We start from the raw sequence: 25157 nt of genomic DNA, 5'->3' as shown, positions 1-25157 counted from the left end.
AGTTTACTATGATGATATAAAATTTTACTAATTATATCAGTAGGTATTAAACCTTATGTATATAAACTAGTTTTAACATATACTATGTCGTAAAAATGCCTAAAAGGCGATTTGGAGCCCTTTCCGGGTTTTAAAAGAAAAGCTGATATTTTTATAATTCCAGAAGGCTCAAAATAATATATTTAACATAACAAATCAGTAGAAAAAGGTTTGAGGTCAAAAGGTTTTGTAAAACTCATTTTATGGTCTAAAAGGGCAAAACCGGCATAAGCCGCATTAAGCTTAAAACCTTAGGTTATGCTTAGCCTAAAAATAAATAAAAATCTTTAAAATTCCCAAAATATTATTATATAACAGTGGGTATAAAGTTTTGATACAAAATTTGGGTTTAGGTAGGTTACATGCTAATTACGCTAACTATTTACTAAGAAAGCTTCTAATTACGCTAATGAGCATAACTCTTAATCTAGACCTCAAACTGATGTCAAATTTTGGGTACAAGTTTATAATTCAGTAACTAAGATATCTACCCCTTTTTATTCTCAAAAATCATGATTTATGGACATTTGGGCATAATGGTCAACATATGGGCATTTAATGGAAACATGCATACGATCAAGATATCTAATGAACCAAGTTGTATAATCACAGGAGGATATACTAACATGTTATTAGGTCCAAAAGGAGTTCTATGGCAATCTTAATCATGACTAAACCGGGCCAGAACTGAAAGTCAAAGCGAAAGTCAAACTATGCGACTTTCGGTTCCAAACCGGGTCTAAACAGAAAATTGTCGAGTTGAACATGTTCTTACATTATTTACCAAGTGACATTAATGTTAAAACAGGTTGCATGCATCCTACATTGCTAATTATAAGTTAATTCGGATTTAAGCATTCTGTTGACTTTTTAAAGTTAGCTTTGACTCGACAATTGACATGCTTAGAGTGGGAATCTGAAAATACCCTTTTAAGGGTTTGTTACCCACCTAATTACCTACTTAAAGGTATCTTTAATTCGTGATTTGACAGAGTACATTTTAATTAATCACGAAGTCAAACCTTAATTACGATGGTTTGACTTTTAGCTAATTAACTAAGCTAGAATGGATTAAGGGAGGTTAAGGGCACTTACAAGAGTCCTAAGAAGGATTAGGGACCTAATGGAAGTTGGTTGCTGTCCAGGAAAGCTCCAGAGAAGACTTGAACCAAAGTTTCAAATGAGCAAATGAAATGGTCACCGAACCAAAGTTTCAAATGAGCAAATGAAATGGTCACCACCTCATGCCCTTATATAGTGAACTAAATGGTCCAAGATTGAGACAAGGAACTCTACAAAGGTTGGGGGATCATTCCAGGTGTCCCTAGAGGGCTAAATACTGCCTAGCAAGCCCCTGAATTCCGAAACCATCGTTTTAAGTCGGTGCAACTGGTTAAACAGGCAGCTGTCCAAAATCTGCTGCCAGCGACGGTCTTACGGACCGTAAGCTTGAGGCCTTGCGGTCCGTAAGAAGCTCTTGCGGACCGTAAGCTAAAATGGCTACGGTCCGTAACCGACCTTGCTGAAAGACGCCCAGGTACCCTCCTTACGGACCGTAAGCCTGGGGCCTTGCGGTCCGTAACCGATGGTCAGAGGACAAAAATTTTGAAACTTTTAAGTCTTGACCATGCAACCTTGAAATGCAGAAACATCAGGCCTTTACTGCAGTGTAGGGTCCACCAATTCAGGTTTTTGCATGCTTGCATGAACTTTGATAACTTGGATTCTTATGATAATTTTAATTTGACAGAAACACCAAGAACAAGTCTTGGTTTCTCATGGAAATTGGACAAACTAATTAACTATCTTTGATTCCTTTAATCAAGAATTTTTATTCAATATTATAGTAGTAACAATCCTTTCAATCCTAAGTCCACATAAAAGATGGAACCTTATTTATTTGGAATAACCGGTTATCCTGTAAGATGTTTATCAAATGATTTTAAGGATCTTGGGATTTATAAAAATTTGGGTCGCTCAGAGGTGATTTAATAACATGTTGCCCGTGGGTCGTCCAGAGGTATTTTAATAACATAACGCCCTTTTTATTAAAATCCTACCATACATCTTTTTATTTGATCCGGTTTTCCTGACACGTCTGTCTCTCATGACACGTGTCTTTATTTCAATGGACAGGAATTTTCGAGGTGTTACATCCTCACCCCCTTAAAAGAAATCTCGACCTCGAGATTTACTGAAACAATTGAGGGTATTTCTCTTGCATTTTGGACTCTAACTCCCATGTATATTCAGGACCTCTACGAGCATCCCATTTTACCTTGACAATAGGCACAAGCTTCCTCCAAAGCTTCTTTACCTGTCGATCCTCAATCGACACAGGTTTTTCCACAAATTTTAAGCTCTCGTCCATATGCACATCTGTGTGTGGTATGACTAGTGACTCATCAGCTAGACATTTCTTCAGATTGCAGACGTGAAATACATTATGAATTCCATCGAGCTCTTCAGGTAAGTTCAACTTATAAGCCACTGATCCTACACATTCGATGATTTCGAATGGTCCTATATACCTTGGGCTTAACTTACCTTTCTTGCCAAACCGCATCACCCCTTTCCAAGGTGATACTTTGAGCAAAACTTTATCGCCAACCTCAAAATTGAGAGGCTTTCGTCTTTCATCCGCATAGCTTTTCTGCCTGTCTCGAGCAGCTTTCAGGCGGTCATGAATTTGGACAATCTTGTCCGTTGTCTCGAAGACTAAATCAGGACCTGATAATTGGGGATCCCCTACTTCTGCCCAGCAGATGGGCGTTCGGCACCTTCTACCATATAGTGCCTCAAAAGGCGCAGCCTTAATGCTAGTATGGTAGCTATTATTGTAGGAGAACTCGACCAACGGTAAATGCCTGTCCCAACTACCTCCTAGATCAATTACACATGCCCGTAGCATGTCTTCCAATGTCTGGATAGTACGCTCACTCTGCCCATCCGTCTGAGGATGGTAAGCCGTACTGAAATTTAATTGAGTGCCCAGAGACTGTTGGAAACTCTTCCAGAAATGTGATGTGTATCTAGTATCCCGATCTGAGATAATAGATACTGGTACGCCATTCAAGGCCACAATCTTTTCCACGTACAGTTGGGCTAGCATGTCAGAGCTGAAGGTTTCTTTAATGGGCAGGAAATGTGCTGACTTAGTCAGTCTATCAACTATGACCCATATAGTATCATTTCCCTTCGGCGTCTTAGGCAATTTGGTGATAAAGTCCATCGTCACCATTTCCCATTTCCACGTGGGAATATCAGGCTGTTGCAGTAAACCTGACGGCTTCTGATGTTCAGCTTTGACTTTAGCACACGTCAAGCATTTAGCTACATAAGCAGCTATAGACTTTTTCAAGCCTATCCACCAATAATTAGCCTTTAAATCCTGGTACATCTTATCAGCTCCAGGATGGACGGAATACTTGGAACTGTGGGCTTCCTTGAGGATAACATCTCGAAGTCCTCCATATACAGGAACCCATATTCGTCCATTTAATCTCAACATCCCGTCTTTGTCGTAGGACAACTGTTCTTCAGTTACTCCTAATTTCTCCTCAGGATAGTTAGCTTCCAACACAGCTTCCTTCTGTGCAGCTAACAACCTTTCATTCAAACTGCTCTTAACTTCAATGCTCTTCGCATTGATCCTTATCGGCTTCACTCTTTCCTTCCTGCTTAATGCATCTGCGACTACATTGGCCTTGCCTGGATGGTACGTTATTTCACAATCATAATCGTTCAAGGTTTCCATCCATCGTCGCTGCCTCATGTTCAAATCCTTCTGATTGAACAGGTGTTGAAGGCTCTTGTGGTCGGAATAGATTACACACTTCGTCCCATACAGATAATGCCTCCAAAGCTTAAGTGCAAATACAACGGCACCCAATTCCAAGTCATGGGTGGTGTAATTCTTTTCGTGCACCTTTAATTGTCGTGAAGCATAGGCTATGACCTTGCCCTTTTGCATTAACACACAACCCATTCCGGTGTGTGATGCATCACAATACACCACAAATTCTTCAATGCCTTCAGGTAGGGCTAGAACTGGTGCGTTACTCAACTTCTGCTTCAAGATATCAAAAGATTCTTGCTGCTTAGGTCCCCAATTAAACTTAATGTTCTTACGTGTTAACGACGTTAAGGGTGCAGCAATTCTTGAGAAGTTTTCAATAAAACGCCTATAGTATCCAGCCAAACCTAGGAAGCTACGAATCTCTGAAGGTGTCTTTGGTTCCTGCCAGTTCATGAGAGCTTCTATCTTTGCGGGATCCACTTGAATTCCACGCTCACTCACAACGTGTCCAAGGAACTGGACTTCGCGAAGCCAAAATTCACACATTGAAAACTTGGCATAGAGCTTCTCTTGATGGAGCAGCTTAAGAATGCACCGAAGATGCCTCTCATGGTCAGCTCGGTTCTTTGAGTAGATGAGGATGTCATCAATGAAGACGATGACAAATTTATCCAGATAAGGCTTGCATACGCGATTCATGAGATCCATGAATGCGGCAGGTGCGTTAGTGAGCCCAAAAGGCATCACTAGGAGCTCGTAGTGACCATAACGAGTCCTAAACGCAGTCTTATGTACATCCTCCTCCTTAACTTTCAATTGATGATAGCCTGACCTGAGATCTATCTTAGAAAAGTAACTCGCTCCCTGTAGCTGGTCGAATAGATCATCGATTCTAGGCAAAGGATATCTGTTCTTGATAGTAACCTTGTTTAGCTCACGGTAATCAATGCATAGACGCATTAATCCATCCTTCTTTTTAACAAACAGAATTGGCGCTCCCCATGGAGATAAACTAGGTCTAATAAAACCTTTAGCCAGTAAATCATCTAGCTGTGTCCTTAATTCCTTCATCTCCGTTGGTGCTAATCTATATGGTGCTCTGGCTACTGGTGCAGCTCCGGGAATGATGTCAATCTTGAATTCCACCTGCCTATCTGGTGGCAAACCAGGTAGTTCTTCTGGAAAAACCTCAGGATAGTCAGAAATGACCGGTATGTCTTCGATCCTGGGCTTCTTCTCGCCAATAGTTACTTGTGCCATATAAATGACACAACCCTTACTCGTGCATCCGGATGCCTTAAGCATGGCCACTTGCTCTGACAATCCGTGTTGAGTATCTCCCTGAATAGTGAGTGGCTCACCAGATGGGGTCTTGATTACTACCTGCTTCTTGTTGCACACTATCTGGGCTTGGTTTCGCGATAACCAATCCATTCCTATTACTACATCAAAGCCTGCTAATTTGAACGGGAGGAGGGACAGAGGAAAAGAGTGGTTCCTAATGGATATGGCACATCCATCTAGCACAGTCGAGACGGTTTCTAAAGTCCCATCTGCTAACTCTACCTCATAATTTACTTTCAAGGCTTTAATAGGCAATCTTAATAATTCACAGAATTTATCATCTACAAAGGATTTATCTGCTCCAGAATCAAATAATACCCTTGCGTAAACGTCATTAATGAGAAACGTACCAGTTATGACGTTATCATTTTGGATGGCCTCCTGCACATTCATCTGGAAGACCCTAGCGTTGGTCTTCTTCCCTTCCTCAGCCTTCTTTACTATCTTTGGGCAATTGGTCTTGATGTGCCCTTTCTCATTGCAACTGTAACAAGTTGCATCCTTCAACTTTTTGCACTCAAGAGTTCGGTGCTCAGTGGACTTGCATATCCCACATGCCTTAGGTTGGGATTTCTGCTCATACCTGCACCTCCCGAAGTGGTGCTTCTTGCAAACCTTGCACTTGGGCCTATCGCCCGACTGTTGATCGTTCCTCCTGGCTTCAGACCCCTTCTTACTGTCACGGTTCCCTCTATGCTTCTTGCCTGACCGACGTGAATTTTCATCTTCACGTTTCCTCTTTTCAGAGTCCGCATTTCTTAATGATCTCTGTCTCACTGCATCTTGAGTGAGGGACAGAGACAAATCGGTTACAGATCTAAATGTGATAGGTTGGGAGGCTTTCACGCTGGCTTTGATTTCTGGGGCCAAATCCCCAATGAAGCGCGCGATCCTCTTGGGTTCCGGGGTTACCAGGTAAGGAACCAATCTGGACAAAGTGTTGAAACTGGTGAGGTATGCCTGGCAGTCTAGGTTCTTCATAACCAGGGATAGAAAATCAGACTCTATCCGCTCAACCTCATGCCGAGGGCAGTAGTTATCCTTGATAAGAGCAACAAATTGCTCCCATGACATATTATACAAGGCAACCTTTCCAGAGGCCTGGATCAAAGCTCCCCACCAAGCTAGAGCCTCACCCTTGAAAGACTGGGATGCAAACTTAACCATATCCCTTTCAGCGCAACCACTGATGTCTACAACTGTCTCTATTTCATCAAGCCATGTCATACAGTCTACTGCTCCTTTTTCCCCAGTAAAATCCCGGGGTTTACAAGACACAAAATATTTATACGTGCAACCCTTAGCACGCGGAGCATCGTCAAACACAATCTTCTTGGGGTGAACAATGTTTTCATTTGAGGAAAGTCGGTCATCATCTTTCTTAGATTTGGGTGGAGTAGGTGGTGGTTTGTTGTGAGCCTCAGAATGATTCTTTGGTTTAGCATGCGGTGTAGGTAGGGTTCTACTACGGGTCTCACTGTACTCACTGTACTGTCGTTCCAAGGCTTTCGCAACCGCATCATTCACAATTGCTTTCAGCTCAGCACCCGTTACTAAGAATTTAGCATCATCACGGTTTCCTACCGGATGGCTATTGACTTCACCCGATCCAGCCATGTAGCTTCAATTGCTACATATAAATGATGGACAAGGTTTTTACTTAAAGGCTCTTACAGTGTTTTATGTTTTATTAACCAAGGTTTTAAATTGCCATTTCAGGTTAATTTGTTAGAATCTTAGGATTTTATCATCATCCTATGATACTCTATTATTAGCACATAAGGCCTAGTCACAGGGACAGTTTTTAATAAACCCGGATTTTATAGTATCTAGGTGTTTTAGGTTTGAATCGTAGTTCATTACCATTTATTAACAGGGAGTCACAAGTTACCACTGTCCTTAGTCACGGAGGACATTCAATTATTGTCCACAGGCACTTCGCCTCGAAGAAGCGGTTAAATAATTAAGGGAATTTAAAATTAACCCTTTAATAAGGATGGCCTGTGTGACTTTACTGATTCACAGTTTGCCTAAAAGGTTAACATACTAACAGATGTTAACAATAATTGGAATCTATTATGTGGGTTATACCATCTTGGCCATGTTTGCAACAATGCTAAGGCTAGGTCTTACCCCTAAGATTCTCTTAATAATTAACGTAGAATGGTCCTAAATTGAGATGTTAATTATGGATCTTAACCTAATTATGGAACTACCATTTTGGCCTTGTTTTATTAATCAAAAGGCTAGGTCTCTGTTCTCTTTAGATTTTACCAATTCAATATAACGGCAGATCTTTTTAAATTTCACTTATTTTCAGGTTTTATGCATATAATTATCAATAATAAATAAAGATGAAAATTTAACTAGAACATCTCATAATTGTTTTAAACAAGTACAACATTTGCCCAAAACGGGACTTCTACGAAAATAAATGCCCACGCAGGGGCGGGGAATGAAACAAACCCACGCAGAGGTTAACTAACCAAACATGCTCACGCAGGAGCAGAGTACAAATGACAAGCTCACGCAGGAGCTGAATACTGAAGCAAAAGTCCACGCAGGGACTGAATTACAACTAAATAAAAAAATAACAAGGATCTTCAATAGTCCCTCCTTTTGGACTTTCCCTTGATCAGATCTGATAGTCCCTTGAAGAATCATCTGTTGTGTCTGCGCTCAGTCTGAATCTCCCGTTCACAATGGTCTAATCTCTCAAGGACTTCCTGCTGGCGCTCTGGAGGAATTATCTGTGGCTGCGGCGGCTGATACACAGGTGGAGGAGGCGGCGGATGCTGGTACCCATAAGTCGGGTAGCCAGTGGTCCATAGACCACCATAAGGCCCCTTTGGGTGACTAGCGTTGTAATCCCATGCTTCCTGATATGGATCCACACTAGCGTAGTTGTAGTTGTAGTGGGTATGCGCCGGCTGCTCAAAAGGATTATACGCCGCTGAGCCAGCGTATGCAGGGATTGGGTTATCGAAACCCAACGGTGGTGCCGCAGGTACTGAGTTGATTTCTGGAATGGGGCTTGATGGACCTCCCATCTGTGGGTCTTCTTCCTCCTGTAGTGGCGGGTAATGGCTGCCACTTGAAGGCTGAGGAGTACTGATACGAACTCCTCCTCGCACAGACATTCGTGCATTCGACCTTCTCCGCCTCGGTGGCTCCGGAGGCGGCTGCTGTTCCACTGGTGGTGGTGGTGGCGGAGTGACTGCCACAATCGTTGATCCTCAGAAGGATCTTGCTGCTGCTGTTGCTGATACGGGGACGAGTGCTCAGAGGGCGTGAAGTACCAGTCCCACTACTTGAACCTCTCTTGATAACTATCCGGACCGCGGTACGGTGATCCGTGGAAAGATGACCCATCTGAGATTTCGATGGGGTGGTTCGGCGTTCCTGTAGCAGGCTCCATTGGATCAGTATCCTCGTCCATGTCATTTTCCCCAGAGAAGTGGTCTTCCGGTCCGAGTGGGTTAAAACCCATGGGTTCTGGAAGCATGTTGGCCGGGTTGAATCGGCTTTGGAAAACTGGGGTTGGGTCACCAAAGGAATGGTGGGAGTTGGATCTCTGCAAAGGTATGAAAGAGGGTGGTTGCTGGTTGAGCTCATTTTCCGATTGGGGCCCAAAGGAGTGCTGGTAAGAAGGTGAAGAGCTGAGGGAAACTGACCGTCTCCCGGGTTCAACATAGAGCCTCCACGGCTCTTGTGGACTAGTGCTCATGGTGATGGACGGGGTACGCCGGTGCGAAGGCCCGGCTTCGTGATCGTGACCCGTGACTGGTCCTTTGCCTCGACCGCGAAGAAATCTTGGTGGCATGTTGACCTGCATACAAGTTTTAGATAACAACAACAACATATATAAAATAAACCCAAAATAAAATAAAACGAAACAGAGTTTGTCCTATGTTCTTTGTCTAGACTCGGAACTCGAAGAATGTGCAATTTGTGCACTGAGATTTAAACACAAAAGGCTAGTGTTTAATTCACTCAGTGTTGGCTCTGATACCAACCTATCACACCCCGAATTTCCACGTGTCACCGGTGGGCCCGGTGGGGGATTATCGTGACGTAGTTGATATCATCATTGTCAAACAACACAAATTATAATGCACAGCGGAAGCAATAAAATAGATTTACTTCAACCATCAAATGTAATATCTAAGTATCACAAGTAGTCGAAATAGATCCACAGGCGGATCGAAATAAAAAGGAGAAAATTGTTCAACAGATAAATGCATCCCAAAGTTTGCGAGACTCTATGATGCTAAGGAGAAGCCAGCCTATTCCGCGTAGATCCTGCACTTAATCTTTTTGGGGAAAATACGTCAGTTTGCACTGGTAAATACAATTTAACCGACTCATTTTGAAAAGGTTTAAAAATTGATTTGAATGCACAAGGCACAAAACATTTTATAACTTGGGAGTAATTAATCAAAGTTAAACTTGTAAAAGAATTACATGTTCGTTATGCGTTCAGTTGCCCGGGTCGTGCCGGGTTTAAGGTTAATTGACACACCACTCAGTATAAATCCGCGGCGGGAAGCCAACGATTATACCTTAATAAATATGGACACATTACCGGGTGTACGCCTACACCCGGGTGTCAAGGTCGTGGCCATTTCTTAAAATGATGCCAAGGATATCCGGGACATGGTCATTAATCTCCCAAAGGCGTAAAACAAACAAAACCAGTTTTCAAACGGGTCACATTGATAATACCCAACTACTAATGAGTTAGGGTCAATTGCCCGACCAAGCAGTATTTTATATACCGTACCCCCAAGCCCATATAAGGGAAAATAAGTTAAAAGTATTTACCTGAGCAAGTATAAACCACAAAAGCAAAATGCAAGTGTCTTTTACTGGGCTCCTATTCTAGAACGAAGGTTTATAATAACCTATTAGAATCCTAACCGGTCTTTTATCATAGCCTAAGCTTAGACCGGTTAGTTTCGAAGGATAAATACGGTTTAATCGCGAGGAAGGCGAAAACCGAAAATGAATGTGACTTAGACCCTACAAGTTTGGAGACTTGTATATTATGGGTAAACTAAATACATTCTGAATTTAGAGACTAAGATGATACGGTTTGACCCGCTTCGGCTAATGTGCATAAACTAGTCACATATGCCGATCCGAACGCGAAAGTGCGTAACGGGTAACCATATAAATCATATACAAGTTTCCTGAGATTATATGCACCAATTATGTTGTAATATCAGTAAGATATGTCCTATTATGCCCCAAATGATTTTGAACTCCAATTACGCCCCTTAAGGGCATTTTGGTAATTTTACATAAGCTTAAAAGGTTAAAACCGGAAATCTGAGTTCTCAACTTTAGTTTACTGTTATGATATAAAATTTTACTAATTATATCAGTAGGTATTAAACCTTATGTATATAAACTAGTTTTAACATATACTATGTCGTAAAAATGCCTAAAAGGCGATTTGGAGCCCTTTCCGGGTTTTAAAAGAAAAGCTGATATTTTTATAATTTCAGAAGGCTCAAAATAATATATTTAACATAACAAATCAGTAGAAAAAGGTTTGGGGTCAAAAGGTTTTGTAAAACTCATTTTATGGTCTACAAGGGCAAAACCGGCATAAGCTGCATTAAGCTTAAAACCTTAGGTTATGCTTAGCCTAAAAATAAATAAAAATCTTTAAAATTCCCAAAATATTATTATATAACAGTGGGTATAAAGTTTTGATACAAAATTTGGGTTTAGGTAGGTTACATGCTAATTACGCTAACTATTTACTAAGAAAGCTTCTAATTACGCTAACGAGCATAACTCTTAATCTAGACCTCAAACTGATGTCAAATTTTGGGTACAAGTTTATAATTCAGTAACTAAGATGTCTACCCCTTTTTATTCTCAAAAATCATGATTTATGGACATTTGGGCATAATGGTCAACATATGGGCATTTAACGGAAACATGCATACGATCAAGATATCTAATGAACCAAGTTGTATAATCACAGGAGGATATACTAACATGTTATTAGGTCCAAAAGGAGTTCTACGGCAATCTTAATCATGACTAAACCGGGCCAGAACTGAAAGTCAAAGCGAAAGTCAAACTATGCGACTTTCGGTTCCAAACCGGGTCTAAACAGAAAATTGTCGAGTTGAACATGTTCTTACATTATTTACCAAGTGACATTAATGTTAAAATAGGTTGCATGCATCCTACATTGCTAATTATAAGTTAATTCGGATTTAAGCATTCTGTTGACTTTTTAAAGTTAGCTTTGACTCGACAATTGACATGCTTAGAGTGGGAATCTGAAAATACCCTTTTAAGGGTTTGTTACCCACCTAATTACCTACTTAAAGGTATCTGTAATTCGTGATTTGACAGAGTACATTTTAATTAATCACGAAGTCAAACCTTAATTACGACGGTTTGACTTTTAGCTAATTAACTAAGCTAGAATGGATTAAGGGAGGTTAAGGGCACTTACAAGAGTCCTAAGAAGGATTAGGGACCTAATGGAAGTTGGTTGCTGTCCAGGAAAGCTCCAGAGAAGACTTGAACCAAAGTTTCAAATGAGCAAATGAAATGGTCACCACCTCATGCCCTTATATAGTGAACTAAATGGTCCAAGATTGAGACAAGGAACTCTACAAAGGTTGGGGGATCATTCCAGGTGTCCCTAGAGGGCTAAATACTGCCTAGCAAGCCCCTGAATTCCGAAACCATCTTTTTAAGTCGGTGCAACTGGTTAAACAGGCAGCTGTCCAAAATCTGCTGCCAGCGACGGTCTTACGGACCGTAAGCTTGAGGCCTTGCGGTCCGTAAGAAGCTCTTGCGGACCGTAAGCTAAAATGGCTACGGTCCGTAACCGACCTTGCTGAAAGACGCCCAGGTACCCTCCTTACGGACCGTAAGCCTGGGGCCTTGCGGTCCGTAACCGATGGTCAGAGGACAAAAATTTTGAAACTTTTAAGTCTTGACCATGCAACCTTGAAATGCCGAAACATCAGGCCTTTACTGCAGTGTAGGGTCCACCAATTCAGGTTTTTGCATGCTTGCATGAACTTTGATACCTTGGATTCTTATGATAATTTTAATTTGACGGAAACACCAAGAACAAGTCTTGGTTTCTCATGGAAATTGGACAAACTAATTAACTATCTTTGATTCCTTTAATCAAGAATTTTTATTCAATATTATAGTAGTAACAATCCTGTCAATCCTAAGTCCACATAAAAGATGGAACCTTATTTATTTGGAATAACCGGTTATCCTGTAAGATGTTTATCAAATGATTTTAAGGATCTCGGGATTTATAAAAATTTGGGTCGCTCAGAGGTGATTTAATAACATGTCGCCCGTGGGTCGTCCAGAGGTATTTTAATAACATAACGCCCTTTTTATTAAAATCCTACCATACATCTTTTTATTTGATCCGGTTTTCCTGACACGTCTGTCTCTCATGACACGTGTCTTTATTTCAATGGACAGGAATTTTCGAGGTGTTACATCTACCTGTAATATAACTCTCAATCATTTGTTAACAGACTATTTGGACCATGGTGACCAAGTGCTTACATGTCAGCTTTGTAGTGCAAAGTTATGGGCATCGGAAGGTGGAAAAGGTCGTTTAACTTTAAATAAGCTGTGTTATGGTATGTGTTGTGGGTATGGTAAAGTTCAGCTACCGCCTTTAAAGGATGCACATCCGTCTTATCAAAATTTGTTTTCTTCCTCAAATCCAAAAAGCAAGTTCTTCCTGAAGAATATAATACGATACAACTCTATGTTCTCTTTTACATCTATGGGTGGAAAGCTTGATTCTAATATCAACAAGGGCAATGCTCCATTTATATATCGTATCAGTGGCCAAAACTATCATTGCATGGGGAGTCTCAAACCTCCAGCTGGAAATGAAGCTAAATTTTGTCAGCTATACATACATGATACTGAAAATGAAATAACAAACAGGCAGGCATTATTCAGGTACGAGTGATTTCTAAGTTCCATTTTTATTCTATTAAAAAACATCTAGAAATTTAACCATTTGTAGTTCAATATCAGTTGTTAAGTACTATCACTTAATCGTTAATCCCTGATTCTCTATCCACACATTGCTACAACAGCAGTTGTTAACCATTAGTAGTTCACTATCAGTTGTTAAGTACCATTTGTGTTTTAATTACTAGCAGTGCTTACAAGTTTTTCATCAGCTGTTTCACTTAATAGGAGTTTCACTTAACAGTAGTTTCACTTAACAGTAGTTTGCTTTATTCATTTTAAATTTATAATTACAATTCATCAGTGTTTTAATGACTAGCAGTGCTTAAAAGTTCACTCTCAGTTTTTAAGTACCATCAGTGTTTTAATCACTAGCAGTGCTTAAAAGTTTTTTTCATCAGCTGTTTGTCTTAACAGTAGTTTGCGTTATTAATTCTAAATTCATCAGCTGTTGTAGGTAAACTGAAGTTTCCTACAATAAGCTCTGCCCAGCTAAGTTTCCTAGAATGACATTGGTTATAACAATTTAATAAGGCAAAACACTGTTGGATACAATTACATTTGTACACAAAGTCTAATTAACCCCATCCAATGTTCAAGACCAAACCACTGATGCCTACCAAACCACTGTTTAAGCCCAAATCTCTGAAATGTTACTTTTTTTCAACCTATTCTAAAAGTTTTGAGCTGGTATCAACAGTTGTTTACAACTGTTCTTCCTTAAAACTTAATTATTAATCACTGATTCTCTATCCACTGCTTATTACAATAGCAGTTGTTAACCTTATGTAGTTCACTATCAGTTGTTAAGTATCATCAATGTTTTAATTACTATCAGTGCTTACAAGTTTTACATCAGCTGTTTGACTTAGTACTAATCTGTTTTTCCTTAACACTTAATTACTAATAACTGATTCTCTATCCACTGCTTATTACAATAGTTATGTTATGTTAACGTTTTGTTGTTTTTTTCTTTTAACAGCAAAAGAACCAAACCTTCATCGCCTGCTGATAAAGAACTTGATGTTGAAATGATAAAGTATTTGAGGGCTTTATTAGATTCACAAAATATGTTGGTTAAGACATATAGGATGGTCAGAAACCATTTTCACCAATCTCCAGATGCCAACCTTAGTCTTCGACTAATTTATAGAAGAGAAAAAGACGGCATGACATATGACTTACCCACCACATCTGAAGTTGCTGCTTTGGTTGTCGGAGACATAAATAAAGCTATAGACCATCGTGATATTGTTTTCCAGACGCAGTCGGGAATGCTGCAGCGTATTAGCGAATTACACCCATCGTATCTTGCTATTCAATATCCGTTACTTTTTCCATATGGTGATGATGGTTATAGAGTTGATATTCCTCATAGAGATTTTATGTCCACACAAAAGAAAATAAAACCAAAGTGCACAATGAGAGAATTTTTTTCATATAGGATCCAAGATAGAACTTATGGCTTTTCCTTAATTTTAAATGGGCGAAGGTTGTTACAACAGTTTTTGGTTGATGCGTACACAATGATTGAGAGCGAAAGATTAAATTACATTCGTAGGCAACAAGCGAACCTTCACTCTGAAACATTTGAGAATCTTCAAAAGTATAAATCTAAAGGTAAGGAAGTTTTAACAGATACCGGAAAGCCTGTTATACTTCCTTCTTCATTTACTGGTGGTGCAAGACTCATGCAACAAAATTACCTCGATGCAATGGCCTTATGTAAGTGGTTTGGGTACCCTGATTTCTTCATAACTATAACATGTAATCCTAAGTGGCCTGAAGTAAAAATATTTCTAAAAGATTCAACCATCAAAGCCGAAGACAGGCCTGACATATTATGTCGATTGTTTAAAAGGAAGCTTGATTCCTTAATCAAAGATTTTAAGGATTTCAAGTATTTTGGTGAGATTAATGCTGGTAGGTTATTTTGTTTTCACAGCTTATCCTCTGATGTATATTTTTTAATCAAGGTTATTAACTAATAAATTTATTTATTCTTCCTTTTTATTTAGTTGTTTATACAGTAGAATTTCAAAAGCGTGGTCTTCCTCATGCACATATGCTTATTCATGAAGGTCGATCACAAACTTCCAACCATTGATCATATAGATCCATTTATTTCTGCTGAGATTCCCGATAAAGAAGAAGATCCTGAACTTTATTATCTATTCTTATGTTCCCATTAAAGTCAACCCACTATTAGATAAATATCAACCCTTAGATCAATATGAGGTAAAATCTGGACCGTAATAATTCAAGAAAACCTTCTAGAAGCAGAGGTTGAGAGCGGTTATCCTTTCCTTCGGTTTCTCCCCACGTCGCCGGTCAAACCCATTCTTCTTCTCTTCTCTGCTCAAAAACAATTCGTAGTTTCCCCAATTTGGATTTCGGTTCCCCAAGCACTGGAGCCTATTAAAAAATCCACTCATCTTACAATCCTTTAGAGTGGTTTGATTTCATAAGATTAAACTGGTGGTGGATTGGTGTTCGGATTTTCTCTCGCCGCTGCTCTGACCAGGTTTTTTCAATCGAAATCGACAACGATGGTGGACTTGAAACCGATAATAGTTAGGTTTTGTTGAATAAAAGGGGTTTTTTCATCGATTGGTATGTTTTACTTGCGTATTCATCATAGTTATTGGCCAATTTTTATAAATCAATTTTGTGTTTATGTTTTTGCAGCTTTAGGGTTTTAATTTTTGAGTTAAGTGAAATGCCAGGTTATATCTTTGTCAAGGTATGTCATTTTGCATTGTTAAATTCTAAGAAAACATCCCCGATGTATATTACAAGGTTGAATATAATCTGTTCCTTATTTTTTCTATGTATGTAAGATGGTGACCATCCAGTGAGTGAGAAGGGGTTAGGGCGAAATGCGAGTTCATTGAAATTAGTTCAAATTGCATAAAACCATAACTGTTGAAATGAAAATAGTTGCAATTTTGATGGGAAATTTCTTACAAATTGGTGACATGGTCTGTGCAGGGGGCATGTTCAAATGCACTTGACCACATTGAAATCTTAGGAAGCTGAGGATCTGAGGTACTATGAGATCGCATATTTTAAGCTGAGGTACTAAGTTTGTTAACCTGATTCTTTTTTAAGTGCTTTTATTACACTTGAAATCAGTTTTTTTCGTTTAATTTCATAAAGAGAGTGATAGCCTGGAGATCATTTATATGGGCCCATCTTTAGTCCCTACAAATCGCATTTTCACCGTAAACTCAGTGAGGGGTTGACTTTGTCTGTCTACCTACTGGTAAATTGTCCTCTTACAATAATATATGATGCTTACTTTTTTTAACGGCATAGAACGACGTGCCAACCACCGTGACACCGGGTGCTGTGGCCAAGGTCGACTACTCGACCACCGCCAGCCCCTTGGCTCTCCTAGATGCGTGGAAACCCGACCTCCACCCGCCCGAAGGGTTTAAATAGAGTCAATTAGGGCATAAATCTTGCTTTTGTCCTTGTATGCCTGTTGTTTTCGCCTACACTATCTCTTTTTCAGCAGCAGTTAATTTCAAGTCAAAAAAATGCAGAACCATTCATCAGGAAGGGTTTGGGTCGCATAGTCATGAAGTGGCCAAGGGTTACGTGAGGAGGGATTTGAGGCCGAAGGATCGAAGTTTCAGTGAGCAAATTACGTTGTTTTGTTCATAGAATTATACCAAGAATCTGAGGTTTGATTTCAGTTCTTCGTCTCATGACTTCCGAATTATAAATACTAATGTTCCCACTAACTAAAAACTGATTTTGGATCCTGACCGTCTGATCAAGCTGAGATGAGATCTCAGCCATTTAAACTACATATTTTCTTCTGGAAGCAGAGGTTACCGGAGGTTACAGGCAGGTTGGAGGTTTGAGTTTCCAGTTTCGCATTTTATCTGCCATCCAAAATCTCGGAATGATTACAGCCTCTCTTCATCATATGCATGATCCTTTTTTTCCCTCTGTAGTTTCAGCCTCTGAAGGTATGTTTGGATTATCGTTGAATCATGAGCTTTTTTCCATTGATTGATACGTTTCACTTGTGTATTAATCATAGTTATGAAATTTACTGTCAATTTTGTATCGATTTGCATATTTAGGGTTTTAATTTTCGAGTTTTGTGATATCAGTTAGCCATTAATCATCCCTCTGATCTGAGGCCTAGCGAACAAATTGAGGTCCGCTGTAACCGTAAGGTTGCCACTGCTCATATTACTGAAAATCGCACATTCATATTATTACGAGTAAAGTGAGTTCATAGTATTACTTTCCTATGTGCACATACGTAGGTTTATATTGAAGTTAATGACATTCCCAGATTCATACCTCACCGAAGATCCTTTCAGAAAAGAGAGTAAAATCTCATCATACATGTGAAGAAATATCTCAAAACCATCAAGCTCATGAACAATTATTGCGACATCTTCAGGTACTTGTATACTTTTTTTCTACATCTCATAATCAATGTAGTATATAAGCATGATTCCAGAGAGTTGGGGTTTAACTATTATTTTATATATTCCAGTAATTCATATACAATTGATTCTCCTAGGCTCTAAATAGTTCTCATATTTGTAGGCTCAAAATCATGAGTTTGCTAGCATCTTCAATATAGAGGACTACAGAGGTAACTTTTTCATTTAGATACGCGATATGGTTTACCGTGGGGACACGGAGAGGTCCCGTAAGCCGGTGTTATGCCCCTCCATGGAGAAACCCGATGGGTTCCGATCCGTGTACGGCCTCACAGCCGTGCCTACAGCTACCCAATCCCAATCATGTTAAAGGCGGCACAATGGGCGGGCTCGGTGGGTTATTTTTTATATGGTCCGATTGGGTTGAACGGTAAACACGTTTTCTTTTCATTTATTTAATTGATTATAAAATTATATTGTGCATATATGATTAAAAAACAATATCATTACGATAATTATTCTTAATTTTAAATGAAGTAATTTAGGATTTAGTATTAAAGATATGTGCTATGGGTCAATTGCTACATTCACCCGTTCGACGTGTTCCATCTTTAGCTAATATTTCAAAAAAATAACCCAATAAACCTGTTGATAGGTAAATGGATCAAAATTGCCACCTCTATCTTGTGTTACATTCCCATTCATCACATTAAGTTCAAATTTTCTTGACCCAGGTGATGCGTGTGAAAGCTATTGATGCGTGTGAAAGCTATTGGAATTGCTTTGAAGCTTACTTTACCGTAATTGTTTTGCTATGTATCATCACTCAATTATTAAAATAAGGTAATGGTTATTTCTTAGAATGAATCAGTGTGCATTATTTATTAATATGTGGCCAAACTTTTTGGTTGACTTATGTAGAAAGTCAAATTGAAGGGATTGTTAAGCTCGCATGTACAAAATTATCTTACTGAGGAGTTTATTAATTTCATCTTACAGGATTGGGATGGGTAAAATCCTCCTCAGATTATAACAAAACTATGTGGCTTTGTGACAATCCTTTTTGGAACATTCATACACAAAACCAAAGACATGGTTGATGGTATGGTGCTTTACTTCTTTGAGTCTATTATATATTTTTAAAACTGCTTAAACTTACAAAAAACTGCTTAAACTTACAATCTTGGCAAGTGTGATCATGACATCTGGACAGTTAAAAGTTTTGATTATGATTAGGCTAGATATATGCATTAGCAGTTAATTTTTTTTATGTATATGTGATTAGGAAGTAGGATTGTAATTCCATCTGTTATACACATATTGAAAGCCACCAAATGTACTCACATTTATTTTTTTCACTCTTATTCTATGCTTGGTATATTTGGGGACATAGGCAAAATTTCTTAGATAGAATTTCCTATATATCTTTATGGCTATGAGGATTTAAAGCCTCTTGATTATGTATCAGAGATTGTTCTACATAGAAGAAAAAACGAGGACCGGGAATTAGAAGAAATGAGCAGTTGGAACAACGTTTCAAGAAATCGAAAAGTGATAATTTCGTTATCACGATGTCCAGGCAGTGTGATCGAGTAATTTTGCCTTTTAATATTGTTCTTTTTTTTTCTGATCAACGGCCTACTTCTTGGTAATAATAAGGTTTATACTCGGACTAGCATTTGATGTAATGTTTTTGTTTATAATCATTATGCACTTGATGCAAGTTTTTGTTTAGAATCAAAAACCCATTTTAGCAGCCCAATTGGAAACTTGACTACCGATTACATTGACCTTAGTTAACCCAAACGGAACCTACTTAGGGTTTTTGTTAGAATGCAAAGATAAAAACATATGTTATTATACCGTTGATATGCCCGTCCACCGGACGGGTATAGAACTAGTTCTCTTGTGACTGATTATATGATTCATGGTCCGTGTGGGAATGCTAATTTGAATTGTCCTTGCATGGTTGATAAAAGATGTTCAAAAAACTTTCCGAAGAAATTCACACCACATACAACTATTGATTCAAATGGTTTTCCTGTATACAGAAGAAGAGATTCAGGTCATACAGTTATAAAATCTGGTGTTAGATTAGACAACATAAATGTTGTTCCTTATAACAAAAGGATTTTGAAAAGATAGCAAGCACACATTAATGTTGAATGGTGTAATCAAGCCGGTTCAGTGAAATATTTGTTCAAGTACATCAACAAAGGTCCTGATATGGCTAATGCGGTAGTTTTTGGTGATACAAGTTCAACCATCAAAGAAAAGCCGAAAGACGAGATCAAGGAGTATTATGATTGTAGATATATTTCAGCTTGTGAGGCATCGTGGAGAATATTCTCTAATGAGGTTCACTATAGGTATCCTGCTGTTATGAGGCTTCCCTTTCATTTGCCCGGCCAACAGAATGTTGTGTATGGTGCTGATGACGATATTGATAATGTTTTAAGCAAGCCTTCTGTTGCTTCTTCAATATTTATGCAATGGATGAAGTTGAACGAGACAAATGAAGATGCTAGAAAGCTAACTTATGTTGAGTTTCCTTCCAAATTTGTTTGGATACTTAAAGATAGATGTTGGCAGGTACGTAAGTTGTACCAGTGTGTTGGCCTGATTCATTCTGTATCTCCTGCTTTGGGCGAACCTTATTTTTTGAGGATACTACTGAATAAAGTTAAAGGACCTAGATCATTTGAGGAGATACGTACAGTTAACGGTCAATTATTCCTGACTTTTAGAGATGCTTGCTATGCGATGGGACTTTTAGATGATGACAATGAATACGTTGAGGCCATTAAAGAAGCAAGTTTTGAAGGACATGCTGGGTATCTTCGAGCGTTATTTGCTACCCTGCTTTTGTCAAATACTCTATCTCGGCCAGAATTTGTTTGGGAGAATACGTGGAAATACTTAGCTGATGATATTGTTTATAGACGTCAAAAAGAAACAAATATTTCAGGCTCTGATCTTTTTTTTATTTCATATACTACATTTTGATTTTTTATTTAATAATCTTAATTTTTTTATTTGCTAGGTTTAGTGCTTCCTGAACATCAGATTAAGAAACTTACTTTGTTGAAAATTGAAAACTATTTAATTTCCAATGGTTCATCATTACGAAGGTTTGCCACTATGCCGTACCCTGATGATGATTCCTTACGTGATGCTTCTAATCGTCTGATCAATGAAGAGCTGTCACATGACCTAGATGAAGTACAAGCTGAGTTTAACAGGTTGCATCAATCTCTTACAGATGAACAACGAGCGGTTTTTGATGAAATAATGGAAGCAGTTGTAGGGCGTAAAGGAGGCCTTTTTTTGTCTATGGTTATGGTGGAACTGGAAAAACCTTTTTATGGAAGACTTTGGCTTCAGCTGTTCGAAGGATAACTTTTTTTGTCTATGGTTATGGCGTAAAGGAGGCCTTTTTTTGTCTATGGTTATGGTGGAACTGGAAATGGAGTAGTTTTAAATGTGGCTTCAAGTGGTATTGCGTCGTTATTACTTTCCCGTGGAAGGATAACTCATTCTCGGTTCCATATTCCCATTAATCTAACAGAAGATTCAATGTGCAATATTAAGCCAAATAGTGATATTGCGAGATTATTAAAGGAAACCCAATTAATAATATGGGATGAAGCACCGATGGTACACAAACATGCGTTTGAAGCTTTAGATAGGACCATGACCGACGTATTTTCGGAAGGTAGGAGTATTCGTTCGGATATTCCTTTTGGTGGTAAAGTTATTGTATTTGGTGGTGACTTTAGACAAATACTACCTGTTATCCCTAATAGTACTAGACAAGAAATTGTTAGTGCTTCTTTAAGCTCTTCATACATATGGGCAAAATGCAGACTCTTATGGCTGACTAAAAACATGCGTTTAACTATTGGAGCTCAAAGTTCGAATATGAAGTCTATCAGAGAATTTGCAAAATGGCTTATTGATATTGGTGAAGGAAACGTTGGAGATGATAATGATGGTGACGCCATTATAGAGATACCAGATGATTTACTGATCACCGATATTTGTGACCCAATACAAAGTTTAATTGACTTTGTATATCCTTCAGTTATTCAACAATTTAGGATTGCTGGATTTTTTTCTGAGCGAGCAATTCTAGCACCCAAAAATGAGGTAGTTCATGAAATTAATGATCGATTGCTTTCGTTATTTCCTGGTGATGCGAAAGAGTATCTGAGTTCTGATAGTATATGTCAAACTGAACAAATTCTTGATTCTTTTCAACAAAGCTTATACTCAACAGAAAATTTGAATGCTCTTAAGATTTCTGGCTTGCCTAATCACAGATTAGTTCTTAAAGTTGGTGTTCCTGTGATGCTTCTTCGAAACATTGATCAACAGAAAGGGTTATGTAACGGTTCAAGGCTTCAAATTACTTTTCTTGCTAAACGAGTTATAGAAGCTGAAGTAATATCTGGTGGGAACATTGGCACAAGAGTTTTTATTCCAAGGATTAATATGATTCTGTCTGACAAAAAAATACCTTTTCAATTTCAACGAAGACAATTTCCGTTATCAGTTTGTTTTGCTATGACAATTAACAAGAGTCAAGGACAATCGTTATCAAAGGTTGGTCTTTATTTGAAAGATCATGTCTTCACTCATGGTCAGTTGTATGTTGCATTATCAAGGGTCAAGACCAGAGAAGGCGTTAAAATACTAATACTCGACGCTGATGGAAAACCAACAAATAAGACTTCTAATGTTGTTTACAAAGAAGTTTTTACTAGCTTGTAATCATTTTGAGGAATGTTAAAACGCTGTTTAATCAAAGTCAAACTACTTATGTTGAAAGCTAATTATAATAGATAAAACACTGTTTGACCAATGTTAAAATGTTGTTTGAGCAAAGTCTGTTTGACCAAAGTCAAACTACTTTTGTTAAAAGCTGCTTGATAAAACACTGTTTGACCAAAGCCTGTTTAACCAAAGCCTGTTTGACCAAAGTCAAACTACTTATGTTAAAAAGTACATATAATAGATAAAACTAGATTTTCCCTCGGCATTGCTTCTTGAGGTCATGAAAGTTACTTATGTTAAAACCTAATTATTATTAATACATGATTCAAAGCATTCAAATTATATGTTATTTCTATGGTTTTGCTATACTAAAAATTATTTTTCTTTGTTAATTTGAATACCAAATTAATTCAACTAATCATGTACTTTACTCTTCTATCTCAATGTAAATGTAAATAACAAATTCAATAAGGGGTGTATGTGTAAATATTTTTCATTAGTTGAAAATATGGGAAGAGAAAAACACAATCGTCACTATTTCTTCATCATCATTACACATCAAACATCTATCATCTCTTCTTTCAAAAATCTCTTCTCCCCAGTCATTTTTTAGGGTTTCAATTTTGTTTTCCTCCGTCTTCTACACTTCAATCACCTGAGGTTTTATTATTTCTTCTTCAGCAACTGGTATTTACATTTCAATTGTAATGAACTTTATATTGTTTAATTTATGTTAATTTAAATCCTATCTTGCTACTAATACGATTTTAAATGTTTATTGCTATACATTCAAGAAGGGTTTACTTATGTGTTTGAATCATTTGTTGAGAACATGTTAAAATAATTCTTATTTGCCGAATAGTTTTAACTCATACTTTGTTTCTATGAATAATTTCACTATATACTTTGTTAATACAAAAAGTTAATGTTCATTTTCGAGGACAACTTTTTAATTACAGTCTTTTAACATCTTTACTGATTCAGGTTTTATGATGCATACTACATTTGTAAGTTTCTTCATAACCCAGAATCTTTGAAACTGGTATGACATGTTTTTACATACATAATTTATTTTATTGAGATATTTATTTAACAGTTCTTATGGTTTATATTTTCTTACACTATTTAAAAATTATATACAGGATGTACCTATATTCTTTGCTAATCAAAATTGGGGAGATTGTTGGCAAAAAAGTAGGTTGCAAATATTTCATGAGTCTGGTAAAAAAATGGGTTGTTAGGGTCAGAACAGAAAATTCAACGCCGATAATAACTGACGGTTGGGACATTGTTGTTAAAGATCTCAATTTGCCGAGGGATACTTTGTTGGTTTTCAAACCATTAGGTGATTTTGGACTTGAACTTTCCTGTTATGTTAATGGCATGTGTGGGGAATCTTATTTCACCTTTAATCGTTATACAAGATTTGGTTTTACGGTATGAGTATTGATCTTAACTTCAATTCTTTTGCATCTTTAACGTGTTAACACTTATTCTCATAAGATAAATACTTCACGTTTAGTATTCATTATTTTTAATTTTATGCAGGTAATTGAAGGCTGCTACATTGAACAATTTTACGTAAACAGCCCACCAAGAGGGAAATTTCAAATCTGTTATAAGGTTCCTACTGGAATGTTGAGGTGCTTAAAGTTGATACGCACTTTGTATTTTCTAGAGGATGGCCGGAAATGTGCAATGATGTTGGGATACTTGAGGATGATTTGCTTGTGTTTAGCAGGATTGATGATTTTGTTTTTGAAGTAGTAGTTTATAGAGATGAGATTGAGATTTGCTTTTTAGAGAAACCTGAATCTAATGATGATAGTGTAGTTGAGATATCGAAGGCTGATTATGTTGATAATGCATTCAAGGTACATAAGTATTTAGCATTAGCAAGAAAAGTTTTAATTTTTTTAGCATTATATTAATTATTTCATTAATGTGTCTGTAGGTGAAGGTACAACCGTTACTCAGGTACTTGCTAAATTATTAAAATTATTTATTTTTAATTTAACACATATAAGAATTTAATGTTTTTACAACTATTAGTAATGCTGTTTACTGATGTTATATTTATTCAATAATGTATTATTTACAAGAACTTACCAACCAATGCTGAATGCACGTCCAAGAGACGCATGTCTTCACGATTGAAGAAAACCCAAGATGTAAGTTTACCATCTTAAAGATTGTTATATTACTATTGTTATTAAAGTTACTCTATGACAACAGGTTAAGAAGAAAGGTAAAGTTACTTCTGAGAGAAAGGAGGTCGTCAAGAATAGGACTAAGGGAAATGCTGCCTTACCTGTCGACACAAGTGATCATACTGGATGTTCTTCGTCTGTTCATAAAGTTAAGGTATATACTTGCCAGTTAATTAGTATATGTTATATAAACTGTTTTTTTTTGTGTGCATATATTGATCATTCCTTGAATTCACATGTATATGTTTACTTTTTCATCAAGTGGAAGAGAGCTGCCAACGTTCCGAAAAAGCTTAACCGTAGAAATAAGAGTGCAAAGACTGCAAAAAACCATTCTGGACATCCTCTTGACCCTGAGTTCTTTCATTTTGATCGCAAAGGAGACTATAGGCTGGTATACCATTTTTTATAATAAAGTAATGATTTACGTTTATTTGTCTGACTATTATTTTTTTCCACACAATACATGTAGCGTCTTCCTGCTGAAGTTGCGAGACGAGCAGGTCTTTCTCTTGATCTTCATCCTTTGAAAGTTCAAAACATGGTTGGAGTTGTGGAGGTTTATGATGTTAAGTTGGAGTT

At 37.8% G+C, this 25157-nt stretch overlaps 3 protein-coding genes and 2 long non-coding RNA genes across 5 annotated transcripts; 4 read left to right on the top strand and 1 right to left on the bottom strand.

Moving 5' to 3' along the window:
- Positions 1 to 7842: 7842 nt before the first annotated feature.
- Positions 7843 to 8322, bottom strand: LOC110913705 (MAPK-interacting and spindle-stabilizing protein-like). The gene has a single exon (XM_022158525.1). It carries the CDS (start codon positions 8320 to 8322, stop codon positions 7843 to 7845), a length of 480 nt encoding a protein of 159 aa, XP_022014217.1.
- Positions 8323 to 8670: 348 nt separating this feature from the next.
- LOC118487454 lies at positions 8671 to 15284 on the top strand. Its single transcript, XM_035984321.1, has 4 exons — positions 8671 to 8764; positions 12724 to 13162; positions 14160 to 15100; positions 15196 to 15284. The coding sequence occupies exons 1-4, from the start codon at positions 8671 to 8673 to the stop codon at positions 15282 to 15284; spliced, it is 1563 nt and encodes a 520-aa protein (XP_035840214.1).
- Positions 15285 to 16949: 1665 nt separating this feature from the next.
- Positions 16950 to 18032, top strand: LOC110911616. Its single transcript, XR_002577182.2, has 3 exons — positions 16950 to 17157; positions 17305 to 17603; positions 17753 to 18032. It is a non-coding gene; the product is annotated as an uncharacterized LOC110911616 (long non-coding RNA).
- Positions 18033 to 18123: 91 nt separating this feature from the next.
- Positions 18124 to 19256, top strand: LOC118487599. Its single transcript, XR_004882035.1, has 3 exons — positions 18124 to 18432; positions 18589 to 18691; positions 19058 to 19256. It is a non-coding gene; the product is annotated as an uncharacterized LOC118487599 (long non-coding RNA).
- Positions 19257 to 19815: 559 nt separating this feature from the next.
- On the top strand, positions 19816 to 24748 carry LOC110913706. The gene is made up of 10 exons (XM_022158526.1): positions 19816 to 20533; positions 20633 to 20975; positions 21018 to 22358; positions 23350 to 23407; positions 23508 to 23586; positions 23666 to 23802; positions 23914 to 24008; positions 24107 to 24239; positions 24320 to 24342; positions 24601 to 24748. The coding sequence occupies exons 1-10, from the start codon at positions 19816 to 19818 to the stop codon at positions 24746 to 24748; spliced, it is 3075 nt and encodes a 1024-aa protein (XP_022014218.1).
- The last annotated feature ends 409 nt before the right edge of the window (positions 24749 to 25157 follow it).

Source organism: Helianthus annuus, chromosome 15, assembly GCF_002127325.2.
Source record: "Helianthus annuus cultivar XRQ/B chromosome 15, HanXRQr2.0-SUNRISE, whole genome shotgun sequence".
Lineage (NCBI taxonomy): Eukaryota > Viridiplantae > Streptophyta > Magnoliopsida > Asterales > Asteraceae > Helianthus > Helianthus annuus.
Note: the sequence above shows the minus strand (reverse complement) of the source record. Positions and strands in the feature narration are given on the sequence as shown.